We start from the raw sequence: 26,569 nt of genomic DNA, 5'->3' as shown, positions 1-26,569 counted from the left end.
CGTCATAAGGTTGTTTATCAGTAAATGTCCGATTGCGAAATAATTATTATGTAAGGATCTTTTACTCCTACGTGACATTCTTTGAACTTGCTTGTTTATGCCGCTCAATGCTACGTGACCGAACGATGAGTTCGTGTGATGCAACATTACGTAACCGTCTCGAAGTTACTAGACCGAACAAACCTTTTATAAATGGTGGTGTGATTTGCGTAATGATTTTTATTATGATGATTATTATTGAGTTGGTTATGAGAGTTGTGCTATGAGTTGTGGATTGGTAGTTGATGCAGAAAGTAGAGTTATTTGAGAAGCCGTTCGTTAAAGTTCTTCAAGAAGTCAGATTATCATTTCGCTAGTAGAATTATTCGACATTTAATTGACTGCTTTTCGGTTATAACCCATTAAACTACGTCATTGAATCTTTCCAAGTCTTTTTCCTGGTAAGAGATAGAAAGGAATCGTGACAACCGGTATGCTGCACAAATAGTCATAAATGTATTTTGACTTCATCTAAATCTAAAAACTGAACGTGCGAAGAAAAATGTTAATTTGAGTAGGTGTCCTACATGCTAGGCATAAATGGGTTAAGCATTGCATTTTTTTTCAAATAATGTTACCAAGGTTGGGTATGGGTAACCTTCTTCATACAGATAAGTTTGCAGGTTACTAGAACAGCAACAACCCTTTCAAAAAAAATATTATGGGAGATACAGGAAATCTAGAAAAAAACTCTGAATAAGTCGATTTCTCAGAGTGAAGTTTTTAAGCTATAAATCTGTTCTACTTTCAAAATTTCCATGAGAGAGTCGTGTTTATTATCAAGAAAGTTTGCAATCAAGTTATTATACAAGAAATGCGTCAATTTTAATTGCATAACCTATTTGCGAGACGTTTTGATATGGTTGTCGGATTGGTGTATTCATCAATTTGCTCAAGAAAAAAGAATTCTTGTCAATGGTGATTATTAGTGAGCAATGAGCATGATAACTTATTTGCAATGGACATTGGACATTAAAATTAATGATATAATCCTACAATTGTTTACAATTCTGGTTAAACTTGTGAATGTTTATTAAGTACTGTGTTATACAACATAGCACATCGTCAGCTATTGCTCATAGCATATCACATAATAAAAAAAAAATTCGGCAAACTGCAGCAATTAAAGTTGTTTAGTTTTTACTAAACTATGTTACATCATAAAGCAAACTCTGATCATCAATAAGTATGACATTCGCTTTTATCCTTTCTTTCTCCTTAACAAACTCTAGCTATGCAAATATTGCATTTTTATGCAATGCGATGTTTTGTATATGAGATTACAGTCAGTTCTTATAACTTTAGCTTTATCACCTTTAATCTATAAAAAATTCTATCTGCCCTAATAGCAGTTTTTTTACAATCATAACAGCAGCCTAGCCTACGGTATCTGTTGTATGCAGGTGAGAAAACCTCAATGTACCAATTGCACTAGCCTTTTTCAAAATCATACCCCCTAGTTATCAACTGCACAAGATCTTATCTAGTTTATTCTTATAAGCTAAGAAAACCCTATAGCTATCAATTCAACTGTATTATACAAGGTTTGCGACGTTAAAATACAGTACCTATACCCTTTACCCTTTTGTTGCCTTTGAAACTTTCCTTCATCAAATTACCAGTACCATAGGCAAAGAAAGTGAACAAAATTAAACATTTTTATATTATTTTTACTTGCGCATTAGCTTAGTGGCCAAGTGGTTTTGTCTTCGGCACTGGTGCTGATAGATTTGAGATTGATTCCAGGTGAGGTCAAATCGAAGACTTCAAAAACGATACGGATTGTTTTCTTTCTTGCATGATGTTTGCCCTTTGTTTCCGAAGATGGCCAGATCTAGGATCATGACTTGCGCTTGGCTTGTCACCTTATTCAAACCTGGATGTGTGGCAGACTGTGCGGAAGAAGCTCATCACTGGATATAGCTCAACGAACAGAAAGGCACCATCCAGTATCATAGTTGCAGGATGTGCCCAAGAGCATGACGTGACACGCAGACATTATGGTCATCCTGCTGCATCTCATGCTTCACCCAATCATCTTGACCATGTCTTGCCATTGGACCCTGAAACCTGAGACAAGAGAGTGAGGTTGGAGTCCTGCGCAGCCCTCCCTCACTTAAAACAAAATCTTTCTTGCATAACAGTAACACAGTGAGAATTAGTTGAGTAATAATGTGATGACCTCGTGTACTGTACGGTATCTGATATAAAATTAAAAGTGAGCCCTGTCGCTTATAACCCTTAGCTGTAGCCTAGTATACTATAACATAAATAAAGCCATAACATCAATATTATGACATGCTGCTTGTACTGAATTTGTCTTCTATCAAGCTGTGATTAAATCCAAGTCAGAAATCTCAAATTTTCCATTAAGAAATAACTGCGTGAATCATAACATGGTCAATCAACGTTTTAATTTTATGGAAATTGAAATCCATCAAACAAGCTCGTAAGCAGATTAGCAGAAGTGAACTAGTGTTGCCATATGCTTTCAAACTTTCGGTCTAATTGCCATAAAAAAATAAGCGCAAAAGTAGCCCAATCAATCAATCATTTTATTTTTCGTCATTAACGCGTCCGGGACGAAAAACATACTAACTACAAAAATCGATATAAACCTACCAGCACGTTAACGAACGGGAAAAGGTGGCAAAACCTTGAAAGGTTTAAAACGTGCCTGAATGAAATATTATGTAGTAGGCTATATAGGCTATCAGTAGTTAGCACGGCCACAAAACCCAAAAAAAAACAAATAGCAAAAAATAAAAAAAAAACAGAGAAGCACACATGTAGTAGTGAATGACAGCCTAGTGAAAAGTGTTGTGGATTAAATTTGCCAGTTCCAATATTGATGTGGATGAGCAGTCATAATAATAATAATAGTCAAGTCAAGTCAAGTCAATTTATTTTGTTTTAACAGCGCCATATATTAACAAATAATCAGAGTAAAATGTAATTGTCAAAACAATGCATTGTACAACTGTTGGTTAGATTATGGCGCAATCAGGATGGTAGCGAAAGACCATAAGCAGTCATCTAGTCAGCCACCACCCCATCACAGTAAATCTAACTACACATTCATACACACTAGTGTGCAGAGGCAGGCACACTACTTCATTGAATAAAAAGAGTTCGCCACTGAGATTGAAAAACAACTACTGTTGGTTTGAATCTGCATTCTCAGACTGAGTGAGCCGAGGATGAAGATTCAAACCAACGAGCAACGACCAAGAATTGACCAACCACCAATAATTAGTGATTGTGTGCTATAATAGGCTACAGCACTTGCGAAAGTTTTCCTGAAATAACGAGGAAAAACGTGGATACCACCACCGAATTGCAACAATTTTTATGTGAAGCATACAAAAACAGGGCAATTTGATACTAATAACTGTAGAGAACAAATATTAATAAGTAACTTACGATATGATGATATAGGCCTACTGTAAAGGTAAGTTATCCTTTGTATTGAGCACTTAAGGTACGCATGTATATTTATCAGTGACGTTCGGTGGCTTAAACCATTGGGAAAGCAACTTGGAAATATGTTGCAGCAAGGTAGTAGGCACGAGGGGCGTAACCGTCGGGCGAAGCCCGAAGGCGTGTTGCCGAAGGCAACACTTCCAGCGGGGGGTCTGGGGGGCCTCCCCCAGAAATTTTTGAAAAACACTTCCAATTTGGTGCGCTCTGAGAGCATTTCCAAAACAAAATCTTCGGACTTTCCCAGTCCGAGGATAAAGATTCAATCAATCAATCAAACTGGGACTAGTTTAGAATGTTGGCTGCTTTTTAGACTGAGCACAAAAACTTATTGTCAATGTCATCTGTAAGCATTTACGACATGCATTGGACTGGTGCACTAGTAAAGAGCAAATAATTAGCCTATAAATTAAGCTAGTCCATTCTTGAAGAACACAAGTATGTTTGCTCTGAACTTGTGATGTCAGTCTATTGACCCAAAGAATTTAAAAAACACTTGTGCTGTTTCAGTACTGGTTGGTTAATGTACCCTTTGGAATTGCATGTCTTATTGTAGAATCTATGTTTTTTTTGGTAAGAGAGCCAGCTTTATTTTCAGCGTACTCAGTAGCCTATAGTTACAAGCCCGAAAATCACTCATGCGTAGAGGCTGTATTCCTTTTGCCTGAAACCAAAAGCAGCCACTATGAGATACGCATGACGTCACTGGGAAAGCAACTTTAACCACAACACCAGATAACACATCTGATTGGCTAAGCAGCTGGTGTCGTTTTGCAAAACGATTGAGGATTGGATAAAACGAAGGCGTTTTTCAATGTAGGGTAAGCAACTTTGAAAGTTGATTTCCCTGGAGCTTCAGTGATGGTTTCTGACAAAAGCGTTTGCGTTAATTGGCATTTATAGGCAAGAAATGCGGTTTGATGAGGACTTAGACTATTCACAAGCGTTACGAGTAATTCTAGTCACGAACACAGTAATTTTCAAGTTAAAATAGACTTGATAAAAATAATAAGAAGTTAAACCTAGAATTCAGTCATTATATTTTGCATAGTTTTCGCTCAGGTAAGCACTGCTTTCCTTGCTTTCCCTCACCGATCGTCACTGATATTTATGTAACAGTTGGTTTTTGAGATTTTTTTTAAAGCAATGGAACGGTAAATCTTTTATATCGTGTGAAATTTCACTCCACACTTGCACACACAAGAAATGGAGTGTTTTTTTGCCAAAGTTTGTTTCAAACCTGGGAAGAAAAAATCTGGTTTTAGCCTTATGTCTTGTATCATGTTGATGTATGTCGTCTAATTTAACAAAGTAGCCAGAGAAACATGCTGGCAAAAAATTATTTTCGTACTTGAACATGAACTGTGCATATGCCAGCTTTGCAAGGTCACTCACTTTTAATACCTGAAATTTGCTGTACATGTAGGTCGTCGAAGTTTTCCTGTCACCAAACAAACACGCTCTAATAAATTTGTTCTGAATCACTTCCACCTTGTGTAGGCTACTAACGTTTTGTTGGCCCTACCCCAATTAATTATCGAATATTGAAGATTTGATTTAAATAATGAAAAGTAAATTAATCGTAATGTGGATAATGGGACATAGTATCTGATTTTGTAAGCAATGCCACATACTTTACTCAATTTTGTGCAAAGGTCAGAGATATGGGCGTTCCAGTTCAATCTGTGGTCCATCGTTACTCCAAGATATTTTACTTGATCAGTTTTGTTAATGCTTTGGCCGTTTAAGGTGAGAGAGAACGATTTTGCAACAGGAAGATTTCTACAAATGATCATAAAATTAGTTTTAGTGTAATTAATCGATAATTTATTGGTTCTCATCCATACATCAATCTTTTTTATTTCTTCATTGGCTTGTTGTTCTAGGCAAGTCAAATTGTGGTGTGTCATGTTTAGGCTGGTGTCATCCGCAAAAAGAGTGGTCATGAAAGAGGACGCAGTAGGTAGATCGTTCACATATAATAAAAATAACAAAGGACCAAGGACTGACCCTTGGGGGATGCCGCATTTGACCGTCGAAAAGTTTGATGATAATGAGTTAAGTTTGGTGTATTGTTGTCTGTTGGTTAAATAAGACTTCATCAAGTTCCATATTTTTCCACGTAAACCATAACAATATAATTTGTTCAATAAAATTCCATGATCAACAGTGTCAAATGCTTTACTCAGGTCAAGAAAAATGGAGCACGTATAGTTATTGTTATTTAAGTTTTTGAGTAAATGATCATATATGTGAGTTATACTGAGTTCTGTCGAATCGTTTGTCCTAAAACCATGTTCGTCGTCGTCGTCTGAGCTTCTGGGGCCGAGGGTCTATCCTTTTACCACCCCAGATTCACGATGTTCCCGGACTACACTGGAAGGCTGCTAGTGTATATTAACTCCCAACCATGTTGACTGGAAGTTAATATATTATTTTTATCCAGAAATTTAATCATTCGTTCGTACAAAAGCTTTTCAAGAATTTTAGAGAAAGTGGGCAAAAGAGATATTGGCCTGAGATCGGTTAAAGCGGTGGGATTGGATACCTTTGGTATTGGGATGATTTTAGACAGCTTCAGTGGATCTGGATAGGTCTCTTGAGCAAAGCAGTTGTTGTATAATCGAGCAAGAATGGGTGAAATAATACAGTTTGCAAGTTTGATGAATTTTGTCGGGATATCGTGTATTCCAGGAGAAGTTTTTGTTTTCAATGTCATTATGATGTTTGAAACCTCACTGGGATTGATGTCTTCAAGTAAAAAACTGGATTGGCATGTTGTTGTTAAAAAATCTGAAGAGGATACGCCAGTTGGTTTAATTTTACTTGCCATATTAGTACCAATATTGGTGAAGTGCTCATTCAATAGGTTTGCAAAGTGGGTTGATTCAGTTTTGTGTAAAATGTTATTTATTTCCATATTGGTGGGAAGCGATGACATTGACTTGGATTTGCTAGTGATCAATTCGTTAATTACTTTCCATGTTTTCGATGCATCAGCTTTGTTTGCTTCAAATAAATAAGTGTAGTGTTGTCTTTTAGATATTCTTTTTATATGCACCAAGCGATTATTGTAAGCTTTATATTTCTTTATTTTCATGTCATCTTTGTGCTTATAGCACGCTCGATATAGTCTATTTTTTGTCTTTATGGATTTAAGAATTCCTTTTGTGATCCAGGGTTTGTTTTGCAATTTAACTTCTTTACGGGATAATTTCCTTACAGGTGCGTGTTTATTGAGTGTTTTTTGGAACGCATCTATGAATTCACAGAATTGTGTGTTGACGTTGTTTTTTGTGAAATCAAGGGAGTTCATAGCAACATGCATTTCAGATAAAAAGTTTTCATTGTCAAAATGCCGCATACATCGTGTCAATTTCGGAACTTTGGTTTTAAGGAAATTCAAATTAGTTACGCTCAAGAACACTGGTAAATGATCAGAAACATCATATAAACAGATACCGCTGGTTTTGTGTTGTTTTTCAATGTTTGTGTAAATATGGTCCAATAAAGATGGTTCACTAATTTTAGAAAATCTAGTTGGATGGCTTATCACGGAATTACAACCTATGGCCACAAGTGAGTCCAAATATTCTTTTACTTTAGGGGTTTTATTTTCATGCATAAGGTTGATGTTGATGTCTCCGCAAATGATATATTGTGATTTCGTCTTCTCAATTTCCGCAATAGTTGATATTATCCTATTTTGAAAACTATCAATGTTTGGTCCAGGATGCCTGTAGATGACACCCACGACTGCGCTGTCTTGAGAATTACTTTTTATCTCGATCCAGAGGTCTTCACAATTTGATACATTTAAGCTAATATCATTACGTATAGAATATGCAATATTATTTTTAATGTAAAGTGCAACGCCACCAGCATTTGTAGGAGAGTTTTTGTGTAAAAATTTGTATTCGATGAGGTTAAAGTTATCAACACAATTGGGTTTTATTTTAGTTTCAGAAATTGCAATAATATCTGGTTGGTGATTAATTTCGGCCAAAAATTCTTCGAGTTTGTCTTTGTTTTTGCTTAGACTGCGGGTATTGAAGTGGAACAAGGAGAGCTTTGTATTTTTACTTTCTTGAAAGAATTTTTTAGTATCTGATGTAGAGAGGTAGTTTTTGGAATCGAAATTGATGCTAGTAGTGGACATTACAACAAACACAATAAAAATGACTGACATATACATGTGCAATGAATAATTACAATATGACTGGTTAGGCTACGGAGTGACTTTCAGTTGATAGACGAAAAACTTTGAAAAATAAACACTATTATTGGGTTATAAAATATTTAATTTAGCAAGGATTTTACTACTAAACAAATAAGTAAATAAACCACCAACACGTGCATTTATATCTTATAGTCAAAATAACAGAACTGAGAAATTACTTATGGATGACAACAGAAACAATTCAACGGAAGAACTTGTAATTAATTAAGACTAAATAAAACATATAACAAATCAAGTCGAAGTGGTGTGAGCAAAACTTGGAAATAAAAGCACTATTATTACGTCATAATAAAAATGTTTTACAAGAAAGTTGAAGATTAGCCTTGCACATGCACCGTACGCATTAAGTTAATTTTTTTTTAAGTAGAAATTTACAACAAAAAGTTAGTGCAGAACTACAAACAATTGGCCAACAAAAGAAAATTAAATCAAAAGCGGAGTTGTAACATACAGTACTATAAACAGTCCAAATTCAATCCTTTTTTAGAAATTTGATTTAATAGTCATAAGAACCTTTTTCTGAGTCAATGGTTACTGTACCAAGCCTGGACAGGGTTTTATCTTGTTCGGGGTGGAAATGAAGGTTGACTACGGTTAGGTGGAATATAAAGAAGTCCAAAAAGATATCTTGTGACTTTTCTTCACTTTGTCTTCAAAATTCAATTATCTATGAGCGATCCAACTGAGAAATGCAAATTGCAAAATGGCTGTCAAATTCAATGATAAGCTTCTAGCTGGCCTAAATCAAGATTTCTTCGAATTGTTCTGTCTCTGCGAGTTTTTAATCAATTTTGAAAATTTTTGGACTGAAATGACCGCAATTAAATTTCTTTCTTAATTTGTCAAAATCTAGCTATTCTCCAGGCCTAAGTTTTTCTTTAGTCCAATTTATATATTTAGACCTGGAGAGCAAAATCTTTGCTGCTAACTGCTTCCCGCGCTTTTTTACTATAATAATAGGATGGAGAAAGAAAACCGGACATAAAAGAAACCCATCCTCAGGCAAAAGCCCGTTTCAATGTGGCCCAGGAGAGCAGGTGTTGAGCTCTTTCTATGGTTAGACTGCACATCACACAGTAGCCTAAGACGATTGAGGTTTGATATCCAGTTTAAGGCATTGTTTCATGTCCTGGTGGGTGATGGACAGGGGCGCGGAACGATTTTTGACTGGGGGGGCAAGATTGCGAAAAAAGGGCACTTTTGTTTACTAAAAGGCCAATTTTTTTCAAGTTTTAAGATAAAATATAGTGATAATGCTAATCTATCAGCTCACTATGTATTGAGTAATGATAGCCTACAAGAGTCCGGTATACAAAGAAGGGCATCATGCTATGTTACAATGATGTAACCTACTGTCAAGCCTTAAAGCAGCCTGCGGCCATGGCCGCTAAGTAGTGCTTGAATGACCGCCGGTGCTACCTCCTCAATCGGCCAAGTTTGGCCGCCGGTCTCTTCTAGCCAATTATTTAATTTCGCAATAGAATGATCGTGGATTAACTGTAGAAAATATGTAGTATCAAAGAATGACGCAAAAGTAGGTCAGCGCGTTATAATTGTCGTTTTTGTGTCGATTCAAAGTTGTCGGACATTGAATCGTTGTTAGTAATGTCCTTTACATCATTGAAATACTTATTTTATTACCTTGCCGTCATCGTCAACACATGTCGATTGTCCAACGTTGTTTTTTGTTGCTAAAAAGAATTCTAGGGGAGTGACGAACTTCTTTAAAATCAGCCACATTGGAGACACTCGTGCGAGTGTCGTTAGATGGTCCCGCAGTACTGGATTACAATCCCGATAAAACAGTTATTGCGTGGTGCAACGATTCTATTGCAGGACGTCGCCCAGGCCCAGACTTCAACAACGCTAAGTGATCATTTTAGCATTGTTGCAAGTTTAATTCTATTTACTTGTGCTATCGTTATTTTTATTTTGTATTTTGGCCTCCAAGTATGCAGATTTGGCCGCCGAAAAGGAGCTTCCGGTAGGCCACGATGGCTGCCGAAAAAGAAAAGAGTTTTAAGGCCTGTAGCCTACTGTGTTGCAAAATTTTGTGACGTAAATATTATTTTGAGGCAAAAATGAAAGATTATAATTAGGCTAAAATAAGTGAAAGATTATAATAGCAGAAATTGTTATATTGCAAAATTACTTACTTACTTACATTACTTTAAAAGGGCACCATTGCCCCCCTGCCCCTCCATCTGCAGAAAAATTGAAGGCAGGGGGGCATCCGCCCCCCCTGCCCCCCCGCTTCCGGCGCTGGTCTGTGCCAGAAGAAAAACTTCATTGTTATTTGCAAGTAGTCTTCTTGCATAGGCTACTTTTCAAAAATATACTAAGTTTTCTTGTTGACGAAGCATCAGAGCAGGTATAGCCTAAATGCAAGGTCGAGGTTTGCTATAGCCTAACTTTGAAAGTTTGTCAACGGATATTTAAACAAGCCTACTTACTCAATGGCTTCCACACGCTTAACGTCTTGTTTCTATGGAAACCAGTTCAGTTCAGTTCAGTTGTTTTTATTTCTGACCATCATATCAAAACAATACACGTCAACATAGCAAAGGTCGAGAAAAGGGTAGAAGCGACAAAACGCGAACGTTAAAACGTGCTTGAGACCGAAGTAAGTTATTGATTTGAAAGAAATTTGGCACGGTCGCAACACCTTCAGAAAAATTTAAGATATAAAGGGGAAATAAAAAAAGAAAATGTTACAAAAAAAAAAACAAACAAATAAACAACATATATTTAGGCTATAGCTTAATTAGCCCACATAGCTTTAGCTGATATATTTAAGATTTGTATGGACAGTTGCTATGAAGATCGGCCATGGTGCGTTATCAAGAGTGCTGATGGTCGTAAGGGGAACACGTCTTGATGCGTTTAGCTCATAGCAAAGAAGAGCAAGGCAGGCAAAGAAAACCCCACAAAGAAATCCTACCACGGGCAAAGCCATTTCAAGCGCAACGCACCATAGGCCTTGCACGACTCACAAAATAGATAGGCTATAACTTGACGACACTGAAAACAATGACGAAAACAAATAAAACAAACTAGCAAAAACAACATCATCATCTTTCGGAAATTCAATTATACCCAGGGAAGTTATGTCTTGAAGATATCAAGCGTGCTTTGATAAAAGTTGCGTTGATAAAGCGATAATTTTAAACCCCAGTCAGCTAAACTCGTCACTTCCACACTGATCCAACGTTAGAAAACGTTGAATTAATGCAAAAACGGCAGGCATCGCTAGCTGGGATTCCTGGGAAGTAGTAGTGGCATGTCACAGAAATATGATAAATTTGGGTTACCGTGTATATGTTTTACACGTTAAACCATAACAAAAGTGATAAAGAAATCCAATTTGGCATGTTAGAAAAATAGATAAATAATCAGACAATAGCATGACGATCCAGTCCAAGATATTGATATAAAAAACAACTGGTTGGAGCACATGGCCACCGCTTCACCGAAAGATGGCGATTGGTCGAAGAGGATGGAGAAACTTCTGAAGACTCTGTAGAACTTCTGTGGACAAAAAACACAAGAACCAGAAGGCCAGTAGGAGTACTTACAACCTTACTATTTTGCTAATGAATCTACACACATTGGCCTATCATTTCTGGGCAAAAAAAATAATATTAGTATGTTTGGTGCATGATGTAATACTTAGATGGGATTATTTCAAGGAAGATTTAGCTTGTTCATTTTTAATTTAAAGCCTTTTACAGTTTTGCATTCATTTCTTGTAGTAGGGGGAAGCTTGTTCCAAACTGTTGGCCCCATGTACCGTATTGATTGTTTGCAAGTGTTAATTCTACAATATATCGGAATATAAGGAGAATTACTTCTTGTTGTTAGGCTACTTGATTGTTTACACATAATTATATCATTGAATGTTGTGGGAAGTAGCCTTTTTGAATATTTAAACATGAAAGTTGCAATCTCTGTAGTTTTCATGTGGTTAATTGATTTTAAATTATTGAGTTCCATTACACCTTTTACGCTTTCTCTGCTGTCAATGTTAAATACAGTACGAAGAAAGTTATTGCATGTACGTTGTAGCTTTTGCAATGTAGTTTTGTTTTCATGACACCATGTTGAGATACAATATAATATCTGACTCTCAACTAGAGAATGGTAAATGGAGAGAAGTGCTTGTTTGTTTAGGAAAGGCTTAATTTTTTTTGTCACGCAGAGTGTTGATCTTATTTTTTGAACAACCAATGTGAACATGTCAGCGCAAATCATAAAGCCGAAACACGCCAGACATGAAAACACGCCCACCCGCTATATGCTAAATGCGAGACAAGCTCAGTGTGAACCCCGCATTACAAGAAAGCTTTTTCAGCTATAGCCTACCGTTTGTGCAAAGTAGCCTAGCTATCAAAATCCCTATTTCAAACGTTTCTTCAGAAAGAAGTTTTTCGGCGTTGACTCTGATTAAATCCTATTTGCGTAATGCTGTCCTACGACAATTAAAGTAACACTCAGTAACCTCGGTGTCAATAACATCGAAAAGAAAATGTCAAGTGATCTCAATCTAAACTAATTCGTTGATATATATGCAAATAAAACACAATAATAGAAAAATCGCTTTGGTGTAAGCCTAAGTGGTGCCGGTTATTTTCATTTGCCAAAACATCACAAAAGTTTCAATAGCCTATACTTAGTACTTACTATTTCACTGTTGCCCTCAACCACTTTATTGTAGGCCTAGTCTGTTCGTACTGTAGTGAACGAAAGTAGATTTCAAAGCTTTCTTGAAACTATCTTTCTAACAACTGTTATTAAAATTTGTTCAATTTGCGATCTTCAGCCAAAGGCATCAACTTTGTCCTTTTCGCTACTGATAGGGCCTGTAGCCTACTGTCAATCTTCTCACATGGGATAGAGAGAGAGAGAGACACGAAATGCTGTACACGAAATGAACATGAACACGCGGTGATGTAGGCTACCATCTTGATTCAGTAGGCTATATTCGTTTTTTAGAAACTGTCATTTGTGTGGTTTTTTCTTCAGTGATAACCACAATCAGCAAGTGCAATCCGTATGACTAGTCCAAGACAAGAAAGTTAATCCTTAATTGTCAAATAATATTTAATGCTAATCTCAATTTTAAAACAATTTATATTGTCTTCCTTTATGACGTCAAAAAATGTTGCTCCTCCTGGAAAAACTTTGCTCTTTCTTTGCGTCTCTGTAAAATGGATTTGGTTAGTGTTTAAGCCATTGCCTAGACTTGGAGTGTGAATGCGGCATGGTGATCAAAACAGTTCAGAATAATGCATCCAATACTGTAAACAATTAATATCCATTGTCAAGAAGGATATTTTGTAAATAAAGAAACCTGAGATCAAGCGACGATTGTTCTTCAACTCTTGGGGGGTGCACTTGAGCAATGCATTTCAAGAACATCTCTCTATTTAACAGCACCTAGTGGATCAAATAGTTTACACAGAACAACCACCAGAGAAAACTTTACTTTGTCAATCTCGGTAACTGGGCTTGTGTCAATAGACCAAAACCAAAGCCTCTGCAAATATTTAAAACTGCCAAGATTATAACCTACTTCCAAAGAGGATTTCTCAGTTCGAGGATAAAGATTCCCACAACTAATCGATAACGAAAATTGGAACGCATAAAAGTTAAAATAAACCACCAAGTGAAAAATCTCAATCGGCTTTTAAAATAGTAGGCTACCATATCTAAAAAACTCATGTTTCTAAATTGATGTTAACCTAAATGTTGTGTTCTAAATGTTCTAATGCGAAGATGAAAAATCGTGTCAAAAAACGTTTAACCTATGCGCTGTATACCCGAAAGTCTTTGTCAGTTGGAAAAACATTTTATTAGTGTATCGATTTAACAAAGTGACAAAGTTGTGATTTCAAGAATTTGTGAGTGTATTCAATAAATATTAATGCTGCCCATTTTTTAAAGTTTTATTGTGCCACACTTCAATTTGAGCAAGATCTTTCTGCTAGTCAGCCTGGTCAATGTTTGTTAAATGAGCAGTTTTTGCTTTTCATTTGGTGGGAGTTGAACGGAAAGTTGTCAGATTGCTTTTAGACAGCTTGGATAGCCTAAGGCTGTATTTGATCAGAGAGGTACGTTTACTATCTCAATTGGAAAGACTTCAGCTAAGCAGACACAATGTAAGTAGCATAATCTTATATTTTAGCCTTATTGTAAAAATTTAACTTGTAATGGGCCAATATAAAACAGGTTTATTTGCAAAAAATATTTGTAGTTTAAAGTTTAAACAATCTAAGTTAATTGTTGTTCATGCCATTTGTTTTTTCTTTGTTGCAGCAGTTGGTCTCGTACGCCTACACACTATTTTATTCGCTATTTTTTTGCTTGTGTAAGACGTGTAAGACGAGCTGTGTAAGACGTAGTGAAATCAATTTGTTTTCGTTCATTACAGAGACAAAACAAGGTATAGGTTGTATTGTTACAGAACTGAAGGCCATTTACAGAAACTTCACACAACGATATGTCAGTTCCTTCTTCTTACCAATCAGAGCAATGAAAGTGGTGATACATCTTGTGCTTGCTGTTCAATTCTTAAGAACATCATGCGTCCAACAATCATCTTTTCTCAACCCTCCATGTAAGTAGAGTAATTTTTAGTAGAGCTTAAATGATAATTCAATTTAACATTGTGTAATGTTGTTTTTGCAAAAAGAACAAAACAAATTAAATAAAGTAAAATCTTAAAATAAAATCATAAAATATTACTTAAACAACCGTAAACAATATGTTTCTGCTGATGGCTTCAAATCAAAGGATGAAAATATCACATGTGGTGTTCCGCAAGGATCTGTACTTGAACCATTGTTTTTCTGCTTTACGTATATGATATGCCTCTTATATCAACTTTCGATTCTCAGCTATTTGCTGATGACACTCTTTTATTTACTTCAGCAACATCTAAAACTGAAATTGAGATGCAGCGTTTCACTGATTGGTTCAATGCAAACTAATTATGCATCAACTACTCCAAGACGTTTTACATGTTAGCTTAAACAAAATGGAGGATCAATTTCAAAACTACATGTAGTCTTAAACAATACAAAAATTCAAAAAACAGACATCAAATATTTCGGCATATTTCTTGATGACAAACTAAGTTGAAATTATCACATTAAAGATCTATTTGGGAGACTCACGAAAATATCTGGAATATTTTATAACAGTAGAAATTACACAAGCAAACAAATTATGTCAACACTGCACTATGCTCTTGCACGCTCAAAATATACAATATGGCATTTTGTGTTGGGGTTTAAGCACACAAAAACTACGCAAAATTTGCAAATCTAGATTGTTATGGTGCTATTTTATTCGTATTGTTTATAATTGTACCGTTGGCTATCCTATTCTTGCAACAGACGAAATAAAAAAATCTCTCTCTCTCTCTCAGTAAGTCCAGAGACATTGAACATGGTTGAACCTTCTTTTTCCGTCACACTTATCCAGTTTTTGTAGCAAGGTCAGCATTTCTGAATTCATGTTCAAAATTTATTATGTCATATGTTCAGGGCAGTTGAGGGAATGATTTAGGGGAAGTACCAATGAGATCCTAGGGCTCCAAATTGAGATACTTTTAAGAAAAACACACCATATCCAAACAATACGAGGTAATTTCTTCAAGTTTCCAGCCTCTTGAAAAGATTACTGGCTACTATAATTGTTCCTAGCCCACTGTCCCACGCTCCACGCCCCACGTTCCTCCACAAGTCTCTGTAATCATAACTGGGCTTATGTCTGGAATTGCACATTTTGGTTAAATTAACAACAAGACAATGCAGCCGATATTCGTATCTCCCTTAAAACATGTCTTCAGACACGGTTGCGTGATGTCTGTTGATGAGGCGTAGACTTGTTGTCCTTCCTACTGTGGGTCAAGGATTCCTGACATATGAGAATGCATATGATGTCATTTGTTAGTGAAACCTTGGGAAATATTTCACACGTTTTCCGCAATAATGAAGCTGCTTGGAAAGTTGTTAGCATAAGCTTGGTACAATTTAAGTGGAATGAATTATTTTTTTCAATTTTTATGGATAATTTGAAAGAAAACAACTTTTCTTTAACGATTTTAAATTGTTTTTTGCAAAATGACTGGTTTTAATAAATTTAAAATAACATTAAATATTTTTGCAGGGAAAAATTGTGTCCATCGACTTAATGCCAAACGAAGTTGGCAAGACTTTGCGAGCCCGGGCTTCCCACATGGTATCACCACACAAACCCAATGCAGCTGGGTGTAAGTTGAAGTTTAATTGGCTTTGTTTCTTCAACTTACATAAAATCAATTCATGTCAGATTTTCTCCTGACAAATCAGCGATAAATTGTATTCATAAAAAAAAACAAAAAAACAACAACACAGAAGTGCATTAGTTTTTGAATTACAGCTACAGTTTATACTGGTTTGCAGCATGGTTCGCGTTGTAGATGTGTCGCTATATAAATGTTGTTGTTATTATTATTTGCAAATTTACTTCTTTGATAGAAGTAATTAGCCGCAAAAAGTTACTTTTGAGAACCTTATCCCACAAGTAGGGTATCGCCTACAAAACTTACAGGAAAGATTAAAGCTTTAAAAATTCACTTTCTCGCTTGGAGGATAGCTTACATAGCCTAACCTACTTATTCATTTAATTGCTTCTTGAAAAATTTGAAAATAGAAACGTTTTGTGTTTTTTAGAATTTCTGCAAATGTCAAACAGCGTGTTAAGCTGGCTTTCTACAAGTTGAATCTGACTGGTTCCATAAATAACTGTTTCACACAATCTGTAGAAATTTTGGACTTCAAGACTGGCACCAGCATGGTAAGTATTTCCGATTATAATTTTAGTTGAGACTATCGTTTTTCAATAGGGTGAGAGTACCCTTGGGAGTTCTGGAACCAACTTTTGTGGATGGGTGTTGCAAATTAGCCTACTATAGGCCTATGTAGGCTATGATAATGGACCCAAATGTCTACTATTAGTTAATTTCATAAAACAACATGCATTGTGGTAGTCGGGTGTTCGGAATAGTTTAAGATGCGAGACGGTTCATACCTGTGTACAGGGATACCAGTGACGATCGGTGAGGGAAAGCAAGGAAAGCAGTGCTTACCTGAGCAAAAACTATGCAAAATATAATGACTGAATTCTAGGTTTAACTTATTATTTTTATCACGTCTATTTTAACTTGAAAATTACTGTGTTTGTGACTAGAATTACTCGTAACGCTTGTGAGTAGTCTAAGTCCTCACCAAACCGCATGTCTTGCCTATAAATGCCAATTAACGCAAACGCTTCTGTCAGAAACAACCACTGAGGCTTCAGGGAAATCAATTTGAAAAGTTGCTTTCCCCACGTCCAAAAACGTCAAAAAACGCCTTCGTTTTATTCAATCCTCACTCGTTTTGCAAAACGTCACCAGCTGCTTATAGCCAATCAGATGTGTTATGGTTAGAGTTGCTTTCCCAGTGACGTCAATGCGTTCAATCGCTAGACTAACTGGTCATACGCACAGAATGGTCTCTCGTCACGGTACACAGCACAGCATCATAGAGGGATTGTTGCTGTTTTTTGATGTCTCCTCGCCATGTACTTTAGCCTACTAGCTTTCATAGTCATGCCTTTGCCCTTTTTACAGCGTTGATATAACGTTACTTCGCCAATGAACGTTCAGGTGCGGATGCAATATTCAGTTCGTTAAGCTTCTATACGCAGGAGGCAAACTTATCCAGCTTTTTGTACAAATTGCTTGCGGTTGTAATGTTTAGGCCTAAGCCTAAGTGTTAGTTTTTGTAGTGTAGGCCTAACTGAATATCTGAGAATGAACATTCATGACGAATGAAATATTTAGACAACTATTATTCCGTCTAACACTGGATTTTCGTCCTGCAACGTTAAAATTAAGATTGTTCATGACTTCTAAACATTAAAAGGATGTATGATCACGACATATGCGAAGCACAATTGACAGATTTTTATTTTTGATTTGTTTTGGAAATGCTCTCAGAGCGCACCAAATTGGAAGTGTTTTTCAAAAATTTCTGTGGTACGCCCCCCAGACCCCCGCTGGAAGTGTTGCCTTGGGCAACACGCCTTCGGGCTTCGCCCGACGGTTACGCCTTTCGTGCCTACTAACTTGCTGCACAATATTTCCAAGTTGCTTTCCCAACGGTTTAAGCCACCGAACGTCACTGAGAAATACTATAGTCGGAAAAGTTTGAGACACGCCTTGACGTAACTTGTTGTAGAATAAAAAGTTTGCTTAAAGTACAAGCTGTTCAAAGAGATAAAGATTGATGAGGATTAATTGCTACCTTTTGAGCTACGTTGAAAGTAAAAACTTGAGCAAAGGATGCTGTGAAGAGTGAAAATTCGACTTACTTACCGATATCACTTAGGCTAGCTTCTTTTTCTTTTATTATTGGGTCTGATTCGAAAATCCCCGTAAGCACTAGGTCTTGGCACCACTAAACGATTCAACAAACCACCTTTTTTTCTAAAAGTAAAAAAAATATTTTGATATAAATAAATAAGCAAAATTAAAATTCAATCAAAACAAAACATTTAAAAGACTAGCAAACGTTTTCACAATGTAGATTTAAAGAAATTGAACATTAAAACAACATTACGACAACGCCATTTGTTATTGTACAGGGAAGCTTTTGCGGAGACAGCCGTCCTGGAGATTATGTGACTTACGGTAAGAAAATATGATTATCAAAAAGCGTTGCCCTTAGTCAACTTCCACTTATGTTATACTAGTTTACAAGAGTGGTGAAATTTAACGTTTATGTTGAAATGAAGGAATAAGATTGCGAAAAAATTATTAACAATGTTTCTAAAACTTATGTGAGCGTTAAGTCAATTAGGCCTAACCTCTCTCACTGCAGTCCTGTTCCAAAGCATTGTCTCTGCTCTATTATGCCACTATCCGCATCAAATTCCGCGTAGCACACAAAATCTATTAGACCCGGCATAAACTAACCTATAGTCTATAGAAAGACAGCTTATAATAACTTTTAAAATGCTACTTTAAAAAAAATTGATTAAAACACGACCTAATTATTCTAATACAAGGTCCAGGGTACACTGCGCTGCGTGGAATATTTTCATTCCATCGTCATGGTGTGAGCTCTTTCAGCTGAGCGTCTATCCTTGCAAGCGATGACCAAGCAAATCTGACTTGAGCACGTAATTCTCATTTGCTGACTTGGCAGTTGCTGAAATGTAATTGCTGAGTTGAAGCAACTTGCTGAGTTGCCGCATGCCGAGTTGTCCGACTACCGATTACCATTGGTGCATGATTGAGAGAAAAAACGAACACCATGTAAAAACAATAACGACCTAGGAAGGATTGGATACTGGCAAGCCTGGTTGTAGGCTATTGGTTCTTCAGTCGGCATTTCAATTACAGAGTTGTCAAATTTAATATTTGAGTAGTGTTTTGTACAGAATAATCTTTCTTTGGTAGAAAATTAAGACTTTTTACAACGTAACCTAACGTTGAATCTAAAAATTAGTCATATTGAATGCATTGAATTGGGTATTTACAGGTTACTTGGCACGCGTAGACTTAAAGGCTGACACTGCTGCTGCAGGACATCAAGGTTTTATGATGAAATACAAAATTACTAAGGAGCCAGGAGGGTTTAAAAGTGAGTTTATTGTTTGCACAAAGTTAATTTGAAACTCAAATCTTAAGATATTAAATAAATTGAAAAAATGTAAAATAATACTGTAGGTTACAACTTTTTGTATAGGCTACTTGATACACAATTCTATTCTCAATTCTTGCAGAAACATTTTCTTTTCAAAACAAGCCAGTGAAATCAAAAAACAAAGAGAAATCAAAGAACAAAAAGAACTCAGGAAAGTTCTCGACAAATTCAGTATTTGATGGAAATGGTGGAAGAATAAATCTAGAAAAACGAAAAAAATTACGAAAAAAAGTAAACAGGTAATATTTTCTTCCCTTAATAATTCAAGTCTTTTTTGATACTTAAAATTTATGAATATTTACATCAAGGACGTAGCCACGGGTGGGCTTGGGGAAGCAATCGCCCCCCCACAAAAAATATGTTTTTAATACTATTACAACGTTTCAATAACATTGCGTCACATGTTGAGTGACATTTCATAAATATTTGGCTGCATTGCATGCCGCTGAGTGGAGAGCAGTCCCTAAAATGTGATGCTCAAGCGCACACCACGAGAGTCGAACCATCGCCAACAGAACAATAGTTAATTGCTGCATAAAAAGCAGGTTATAACAATTTAAAGAAAATGAAGGGGTGTACCAGCAAACATCTATAGGATTGGCCCATGATACAAGAGAAGGATCCCCAGAGGATACAAACTGATATGAATGAATCAACAAGTGAATAAAAAAATAACAGTTAACCTCTCAAGTACATGTAGCTCCACACAGAGTGAAATTTACATGCCTTTTGACTCTTTTTTATTTCTTTAAAAGTATTATTGACTCAAAAAGAATGTCTAAAAAGACATTACGAAAAGTAACTACGGACAAAGGCCAGTGTTTCGATCTTCAGATCTCTTCAGCGTAGTAAAGTGAAAGTAGAAAGTTGTCTTGAAGCGTTGAACCAACAACGTTCAACCAACGCTTCAAGACAACTTTCTACTTTCACTTTACTACGCTGAAGAGATCTGAAGATCGAAACACTGGCCTTTGTCCGTAGTTACTTTTCGTAATGTCTTTTTAGACATTCTTTTTGAGTCAATAATACTTTTAAAGAAATAAAAAAGAGTCAAAAGGCATGTAAATTTCACTCTGTGTGGAGCTACATGTACTTGAGAGGTTAACTGTTATTTTTTTATTCACTTGTTTATAACAATTTAGTTTGTAAACACTATTTTTGGCATGTAACTTTCAGAAAACCGCAAGCTGCATCATCAAATGTGAACAAACACAAACCAACTCCAGTGAACCGCAAGATTGCTCCAATCAGGACTCTTCAGCACCAGCCAACTAATCACCCTATCAGGCCAATACCAGGCATAATCAGTACGTTAGCAATCATTAACGACCAGTAGCGGATAAAGTTGATTATAGATATGTGATCGATTTTTTCACGTGTTATTTGATTGCGCAAAACTTATCAATGAAATCCTAACCAGGTTGCTGTTGGTCAATCAAGTTAGAACATTAAATTTGTACTGCTGATAAAATTGTTACTAACTGCCGCCACCCTCAGTATTAGAGCATGAATTTCTGAACAACCATAAAGGGCATTTCATTGGACAAAATATGTTGCTTTATATATTTGTCGTACGATCTGCATTAACAACATGTTTGAGTGTATTTGTGTTGATCGTATTTTGCAGACATCAGCATTGAAGACGACGAAAGCTCACTTCCGTTTGATTTGTGGATCATCATTGCTATTGGAGCTGGGGGATTATTGTTTCTTATTTTTCTTGCATTTCTTACTTGGTTGTAAGCAAACTATACTTTTAGGTCAATGGTTGTTTTAGACAAATATTTTGCACCCCGTCTTATGCTTCAATAGTTTTTTTAAAGCAAATGTCTACAATTGGAGGCTTACATATGGGAAAGGGGCATTTGGCCATGCAGGGCGGTTGAGAGGATAATTTGGGCCCGGTACCAACGTGACTGGTTGGGTTCTAAATCAAGATACTTCTAAGAAAAACGCACTGCATCTAAAGAATACGCGGTGGTTTCTTCAAATAACCGGTCCCCTCGGAAAGGTCACCGGCCCCTACATTCATGCCGGTCCAGGGTCCATGAATACCCCTAGGTCCCCTTTGTCAACGCTACCGGAACCATGCGGGGCGGACACTGATATACTGATATATCGTTTTCCACGATATATCGCTTATGCTGATATATCGCCCGGATAGCTCAGTGGTTACGCGCCGGGCTCAAGATCACACGGCGCTGGTTCGACTCTCGGGGTGTGCGTTTGAGCAACGCATTTCAGGACTGCTCTCCATTCAGCGGCACCTAGTGAATGGAATAGTTTCTCGGCAACAAGACTTCAACAATCGGAAAACTTCACTCTGCCAATCTCGGTAACCGGCCCTGCGTCAAGTGCCTCTACAAGTATGCGAACAAGTACCAGGAATAACCTATCAAGGCTTTGTCAGTCCGAGGATAAAGATTCAAAACCAAACCAAACCAAACCAATTTCAAAAAGTGTAAAATCTTTGTAAGTTTTGCAATTCTCACCATCATAAAGTTCCCAGTTGAAAAACGTTTGATATAAATCTTCACAGCAATATCGCATTCTAAAAAGCGCTAATCCACAATTTAACGATGCATATTTTTTACACAATTTAGTTGCTTTTGTCGAAAACGAGAATCAAGAGAAAACTCTGTACAGCAACCTGCCCCTCCTAAAACACCATTGGACGCAGAAGTAAGTTGGACGATTTGATGCATTTTATCGTAGCTTACAACAGTTATTGACTAAAAATTATTATAATCTATCTTGAAGTTGTTCGTAGTCTTCATATAAAATATATTAACTGTCTTGTGTTAGTTAAAGTAATCTAATAGCCTACTTTAAAATACTCTACGAAATTTAGTAATTTACTGAAAATGATCACCGAAAATTCTTCGTAGTTCAAAAGTAAAATATGCTTGTTTGCAGTTTTTAATTTTTTAAATAGTTTAGTTTTTTCTCTCTCTCATGCAAATAGCTTAGGCTACTAGTACCACTAGCCTAAGTTTTAATATTTAGCTACTAGCCTACCTAGTATTAAGGTTAGCCTATAACCTAAACCTATTTTTGTATTTACATATGCCAAACTAGGTTATTTTGTCATTAAATGACTAAACAGGGCTATGTTTTTCTCAGCCTCACCCAATTCAGAGGCGCCATGAGTTACCAAGAATGCCACCGTCAACTGCAACTCCAGTTCAACCTATTTCAAAACTGCAAGGACCAGTGCGGAGTTTATACATGCCACCAGTCGCACCTCTTCCCTTGCAAGCGCTCCCACAAAGAGCACACACAAAAAGTGTTGCCAAGTCAATTTATCAACATGGAAACAACAATCCCCCTGAAACGGTTTTTAATAACTTTAAAAACAAAGACACCAATCAGTTTGAAAACCAGCTGATTACTCCTTTTAAAGGAGGATACCTTTATCAGTGTCCTAACAAATTATCAGAAAACACGTCTTTGCCTGTCACGGCGCCAGTGTACCAAACTACAACGTCGTCCTCATCTGAAGACGAAGGAATTGTCACTGAAAAAATGCGTCGAAGACGCAAATCTTATCGCAGATCTACAAAAAGCTCTACAAGGATCCCAACTATGAAACGCAAATTCAGCCAATGGGAAAAAGACCAAATTAAAAACGGAACTTTAAAGGGCTGAGTTTTAGTACGGATTCGACACGCGCGTTTGACGATATTGATCAAAACTTATCGATAGGGCTACGTCAATCAGCAGGCACACAGATAACATTTGCTACGTATGACTAACAGGTCTGTGTTGATGAAGTATTTAAGAGTGCTCATGACCTTTACCAACACCAATGAAGTCGGACATTCTGTTGCTTGGCATCTCCGTTTTTAAGAAGTAGCCTATTAATAACCTGCTTGTGGTCAAACCGAAGGTTCTGCTCTTGTGGTGAAACACCTCAAGATGTGAGCTTTGATCTCAGGGTTTGGGCTCTATTTTTTTATTCTTTTGGTTTGGGCTCTGTTGTTTTGAAGCAGTAATCACAAAATGCTGCCCCAAACAGCCACTTTATCTTGCCCAGATATGGTAAGTAGGCCTATCTGGTGATATCCGTACCCGATGTGGTAAAAATCCGAACCAGAAAAAGTGGCTGTCTGGAATAGCATGTTGAATAGTCTAGGTTATGGTGTATCGATTTGATCAAGGTAAATTTACAAAGATTGAGGAAAACGAGATAAATCGGCAGATTTTTTCACTAAAAAAGAATTATTTTACAAAACTGTAGGCCTACTTAAAATCGCTTTAAACGAAGCCTACCTCACACTCCAAAAATGAAACAATATGTGCATCAAAGATGAGATTCAAAAATTGTTTTTTTGGCCAAGACCTGATAAAGCAAAGATGAGAAGAGTGTACTAGTGATATTGTATAATGATAGAGGAAATATTTCTAACCTTAATAATGAAGAAGGTAAACCACTATTGGAGTATGAAGTTGATAAAGCCATAGAATATAGATAGATGAAATGGAGAACCATTAAGCTTCTGCTAGCCTAAACATCAATCAATAACGGTAGCCTATGATGAAAGCACTGGACCTAAGGACTAATACGACATACCTGGACCACAGGACTAAACACACTGTATAGCAGTGGTTCCCAACCTGGGGTTCGCGGACCCCTTGGGGGTCCGTGAGAAAGCATTTGGGGGTCCGTGATTACCTTGATGAATTTTGGAGAAAAAAAACTTTGTTCATGCACGGATGGGGCACTGGAGCACCATCTATGCTCGGAAACAAGTCCGGATTTGCTGCTTTAGTAAAAAACGAAGCTCCGTGCGTGGTTGCTACCCATTGCTTCTTGCACAGATACGCCTTAGCAGCAAAAACTTTACTAGCAAGGCTCAAGGAAATTCTGACGAATTGCGTGAAAGTCATTAATTTCACTGCTGTAAACCACTGTATTTTTAAAGCGCTCTGTCAAGAAGTAGGGTCAGATTACGGAATACTTTTGTATCATTCTGAGGTACGTTGGTTATCTAGAGAAGTTTTAAAACGACTGCAGCAGCTAAAAAATGAGGTATCAACTCTTTTGAAAGCAAAAGGAAGTCCCCTCTCAAAATTGTTCGAGAGGAAAAGTTTTCTATTCGGCATAGCCTACTTAGCCAATATTTTCGGTCATATTAATAATGTTAATCGTGGCATTCAAGGACCAGGTGTGACAATAATTGATGCAGCTGAAAAACTGAAAGCATTTTTAGCCAAGTTGCCGGTTTGGAAACGCAGATTGGAAGCAGGTAATAACGCTAACTTTCCAATGTTAGAAGATCTTATCTTGATGGATGAAACTCAAAGAGCATATAGCCTGCTCTTCTGATCTCTATGAGAGAAAAATTTTACCAACACTTGAAACCCTGCAAATCTCATTTCAACGTTATTTTAATTTAGAACACCTGCCGAACGAAGTTGAAACATGGATTCGAAATCCTTTTCTTTTTGACTTGAACAACATTAGCGATGACGATCTCAGTAAAGATGACCTAATTGATTTGAGATCAAAAGAGTTATTACGCATTGAGTTTCATTCAAAAACCGTGGAAGAATTTTGGTGCTCACAACTGCAAACCTAACTTACCCATTTTTGGCAAAGCAAGCGATCATTGTTTTGTTACCATTCATAACCACTTAACCTTTTGCGAGGCAGAATTCGCAGCTCTTGTTACAATAAAAACATCGAAATCGCATGGACGTTGAAGATGACATGCGTGTTGCATTGTCAAAAACTCAACCGCAGTTCAGTCGTTTAGTTCAGAAAAGGCAACAACAACCATCTCATTAAATTTGCTTACGTTGAAAAAGTTTCGGCATGGCACTTTGGGTCACCTTAATATTCAAATACTGCTGACATTTTTTGAACAATCCATTCATTTTCTTACTTGAGCAACTGTTTTACCTGTTATTTGCCCCAGGAGTCACAGCGGCAATGCAATATGACACCGCACAGTAGTTGAGTAGCATAATTATTACAATAGTCAATAGTACTGTGATTGAACTGACTCGTGTGAAAATAAATTTCCTTGCAATAGTCAATAGTATGTTAATTGAGTTTCCGGCAAAATTTAGGTAGGGGTCCGCAGAATTAATTATTTGTCTAAAGGGGTCCGTGACAACAAAAAGGTTGGGAACCACTGCTGTGTAGTGTATATTGTACCTATAGGCCTACATAAATTATACGTAGGCGTAATACCTAATAGTATCTACATGACCGGACAATAGCCTACTACAAAATATGAACGAATAACCTAAGTAAAAACAAAGCATTCGTGTGATTGCATTGTAATATAATAATAATAATCGTGTTTCTATTTGCGCCCATTGCGATAACATACAGCAGTGCTCTTCAACCTTTTTGTCCGTGGTACACCTTTCTTCAATTTTTAGTAACTTCGTATACCTCACAAATAGCAATGTTTAATTGTGCACAGGAAGTAAAAAAAAATAATAATTAATTAATTAATTGTTTGTTAAAGTGATTGTAGTAGTCTTGAACTGGGCACAAGAAACTACGCATGCAAAAGTGCAAAAAACGTCAAAATTGAAGTTGATTTAATGACTAGCTTGTTGTTGCATTGTTTCGGCATGTTGGACATAACGTGGTGTTAGCTCTTTCTCTATTCCTCCCCGCATTAAAGAATCAATGTCAAGTATCGAGTTTCGTTTGTTTGACTTGATCTCAACAAGACTAGAAAATCCTTCTTCACACAAATAAGTGGTAGGCATCTGCACCAAGACATCAATGGCTTTTTGCGCGAGATTTTTGTATTCGGGAAATTCAAGAAGAGAAACCCAACATTCTGTGTAATCCACTTCTCGGAATGAGTATTTTTGATTTAAATCAGCCCGTAGTTCCAATAATTCCTCATCCTCAGTTGGTTCGTCAATCGTTATTAAATGGTTGGATAATCCACGAGTTTGCTTCCAGACATTGTTTGTTATCTTCAGGAAAATACGTAGTCAAATTGTCGGCAAGTAATTTCAGGTGACCAACAATAAAGGCAGACAAGTTATCTTCAGTAGAAACATCCTCAAACTCCCAGCTAGACTCTTTTATGTATTGACT

At 36.7% G+C, this 26,569-nt stretch overlaps 1 protein-coding gene across 1 annotated transcript; it reads left to right on the top strand.

Moving 5' to 3' along the window:
- The first annotated feature begins 13,906 nt into the window (after positions 1–13,906).
- On the top strand, positions 13,907–26,280 carry LOC145782225 (uncharacterized). Its single transcript, XM_082594000.1, has 11 exons — positions 13,907–13,917; positions 14,190–14,375; positions 15,932–16,034; positions 16,477–16,600; positions 18,434–18,479; positions 19,333–19,434; positions 19,577–19,736; positions 20,674–20,804; positions 21,125–21,236; positions 22,101–22,179; positions 22,621–26,280. Exons 2-11 carry the CDS (start codon positions 14,291–14,293, stop codon positions 23,143–23,145), a joined length of 1,467 nt encoding a protein of 488 aa, XP_082450126.1. The 5' UTR covers positions 13,907–13,917; positions 14,190–14,290; the 3' UTR covers positions 23,146–26,280.
- Positions 26,281–26,569: the final 289 nt, after the last annotated feature.

This window comes from Aplidium turbinatum, chromosome 13 (genome assembly GCF_918807975.1).
Source record: "Aplidium turbinatum chromosome 13, kaAplTurb1.1, whole genome shotgun sequence".
Classification (NCBI taxonomy): Eukaryota; Metazoa; Chordata; class Ascidiacea; order Aplousobranchia; family Polyclinidae; genus Aplidium; species Aplidium turbinatum.
This window is presented reverse-complemented; position numbering and strand designations above follow the sequence as displayed.

Bases quoted from the DNA above. Each gene is read 5' to 3' on its own strand.
- LOC145782225 (XM_082594000.1), top strand. From the start codon at position 14,291: ATGAAAGTGGTGATACATCTTGTGCTTGCTGTTCAATTCTTAAGAACA. The intron at 14,376-15,931 runs GTAAGTAGAGTA...ATATTTTTGCAG, and splicing joins ATCTTTTCTCAACCCTCCAT to GGAAAAATTGTGTCCATCGA. The intron at 19,737-20,673 runs GTAATATTTTCT...TGTAACTTTCAG, and splicing joins TTACGAAAAAAAGTAAACAG to AAAACCGCAAGCTGCATCAT.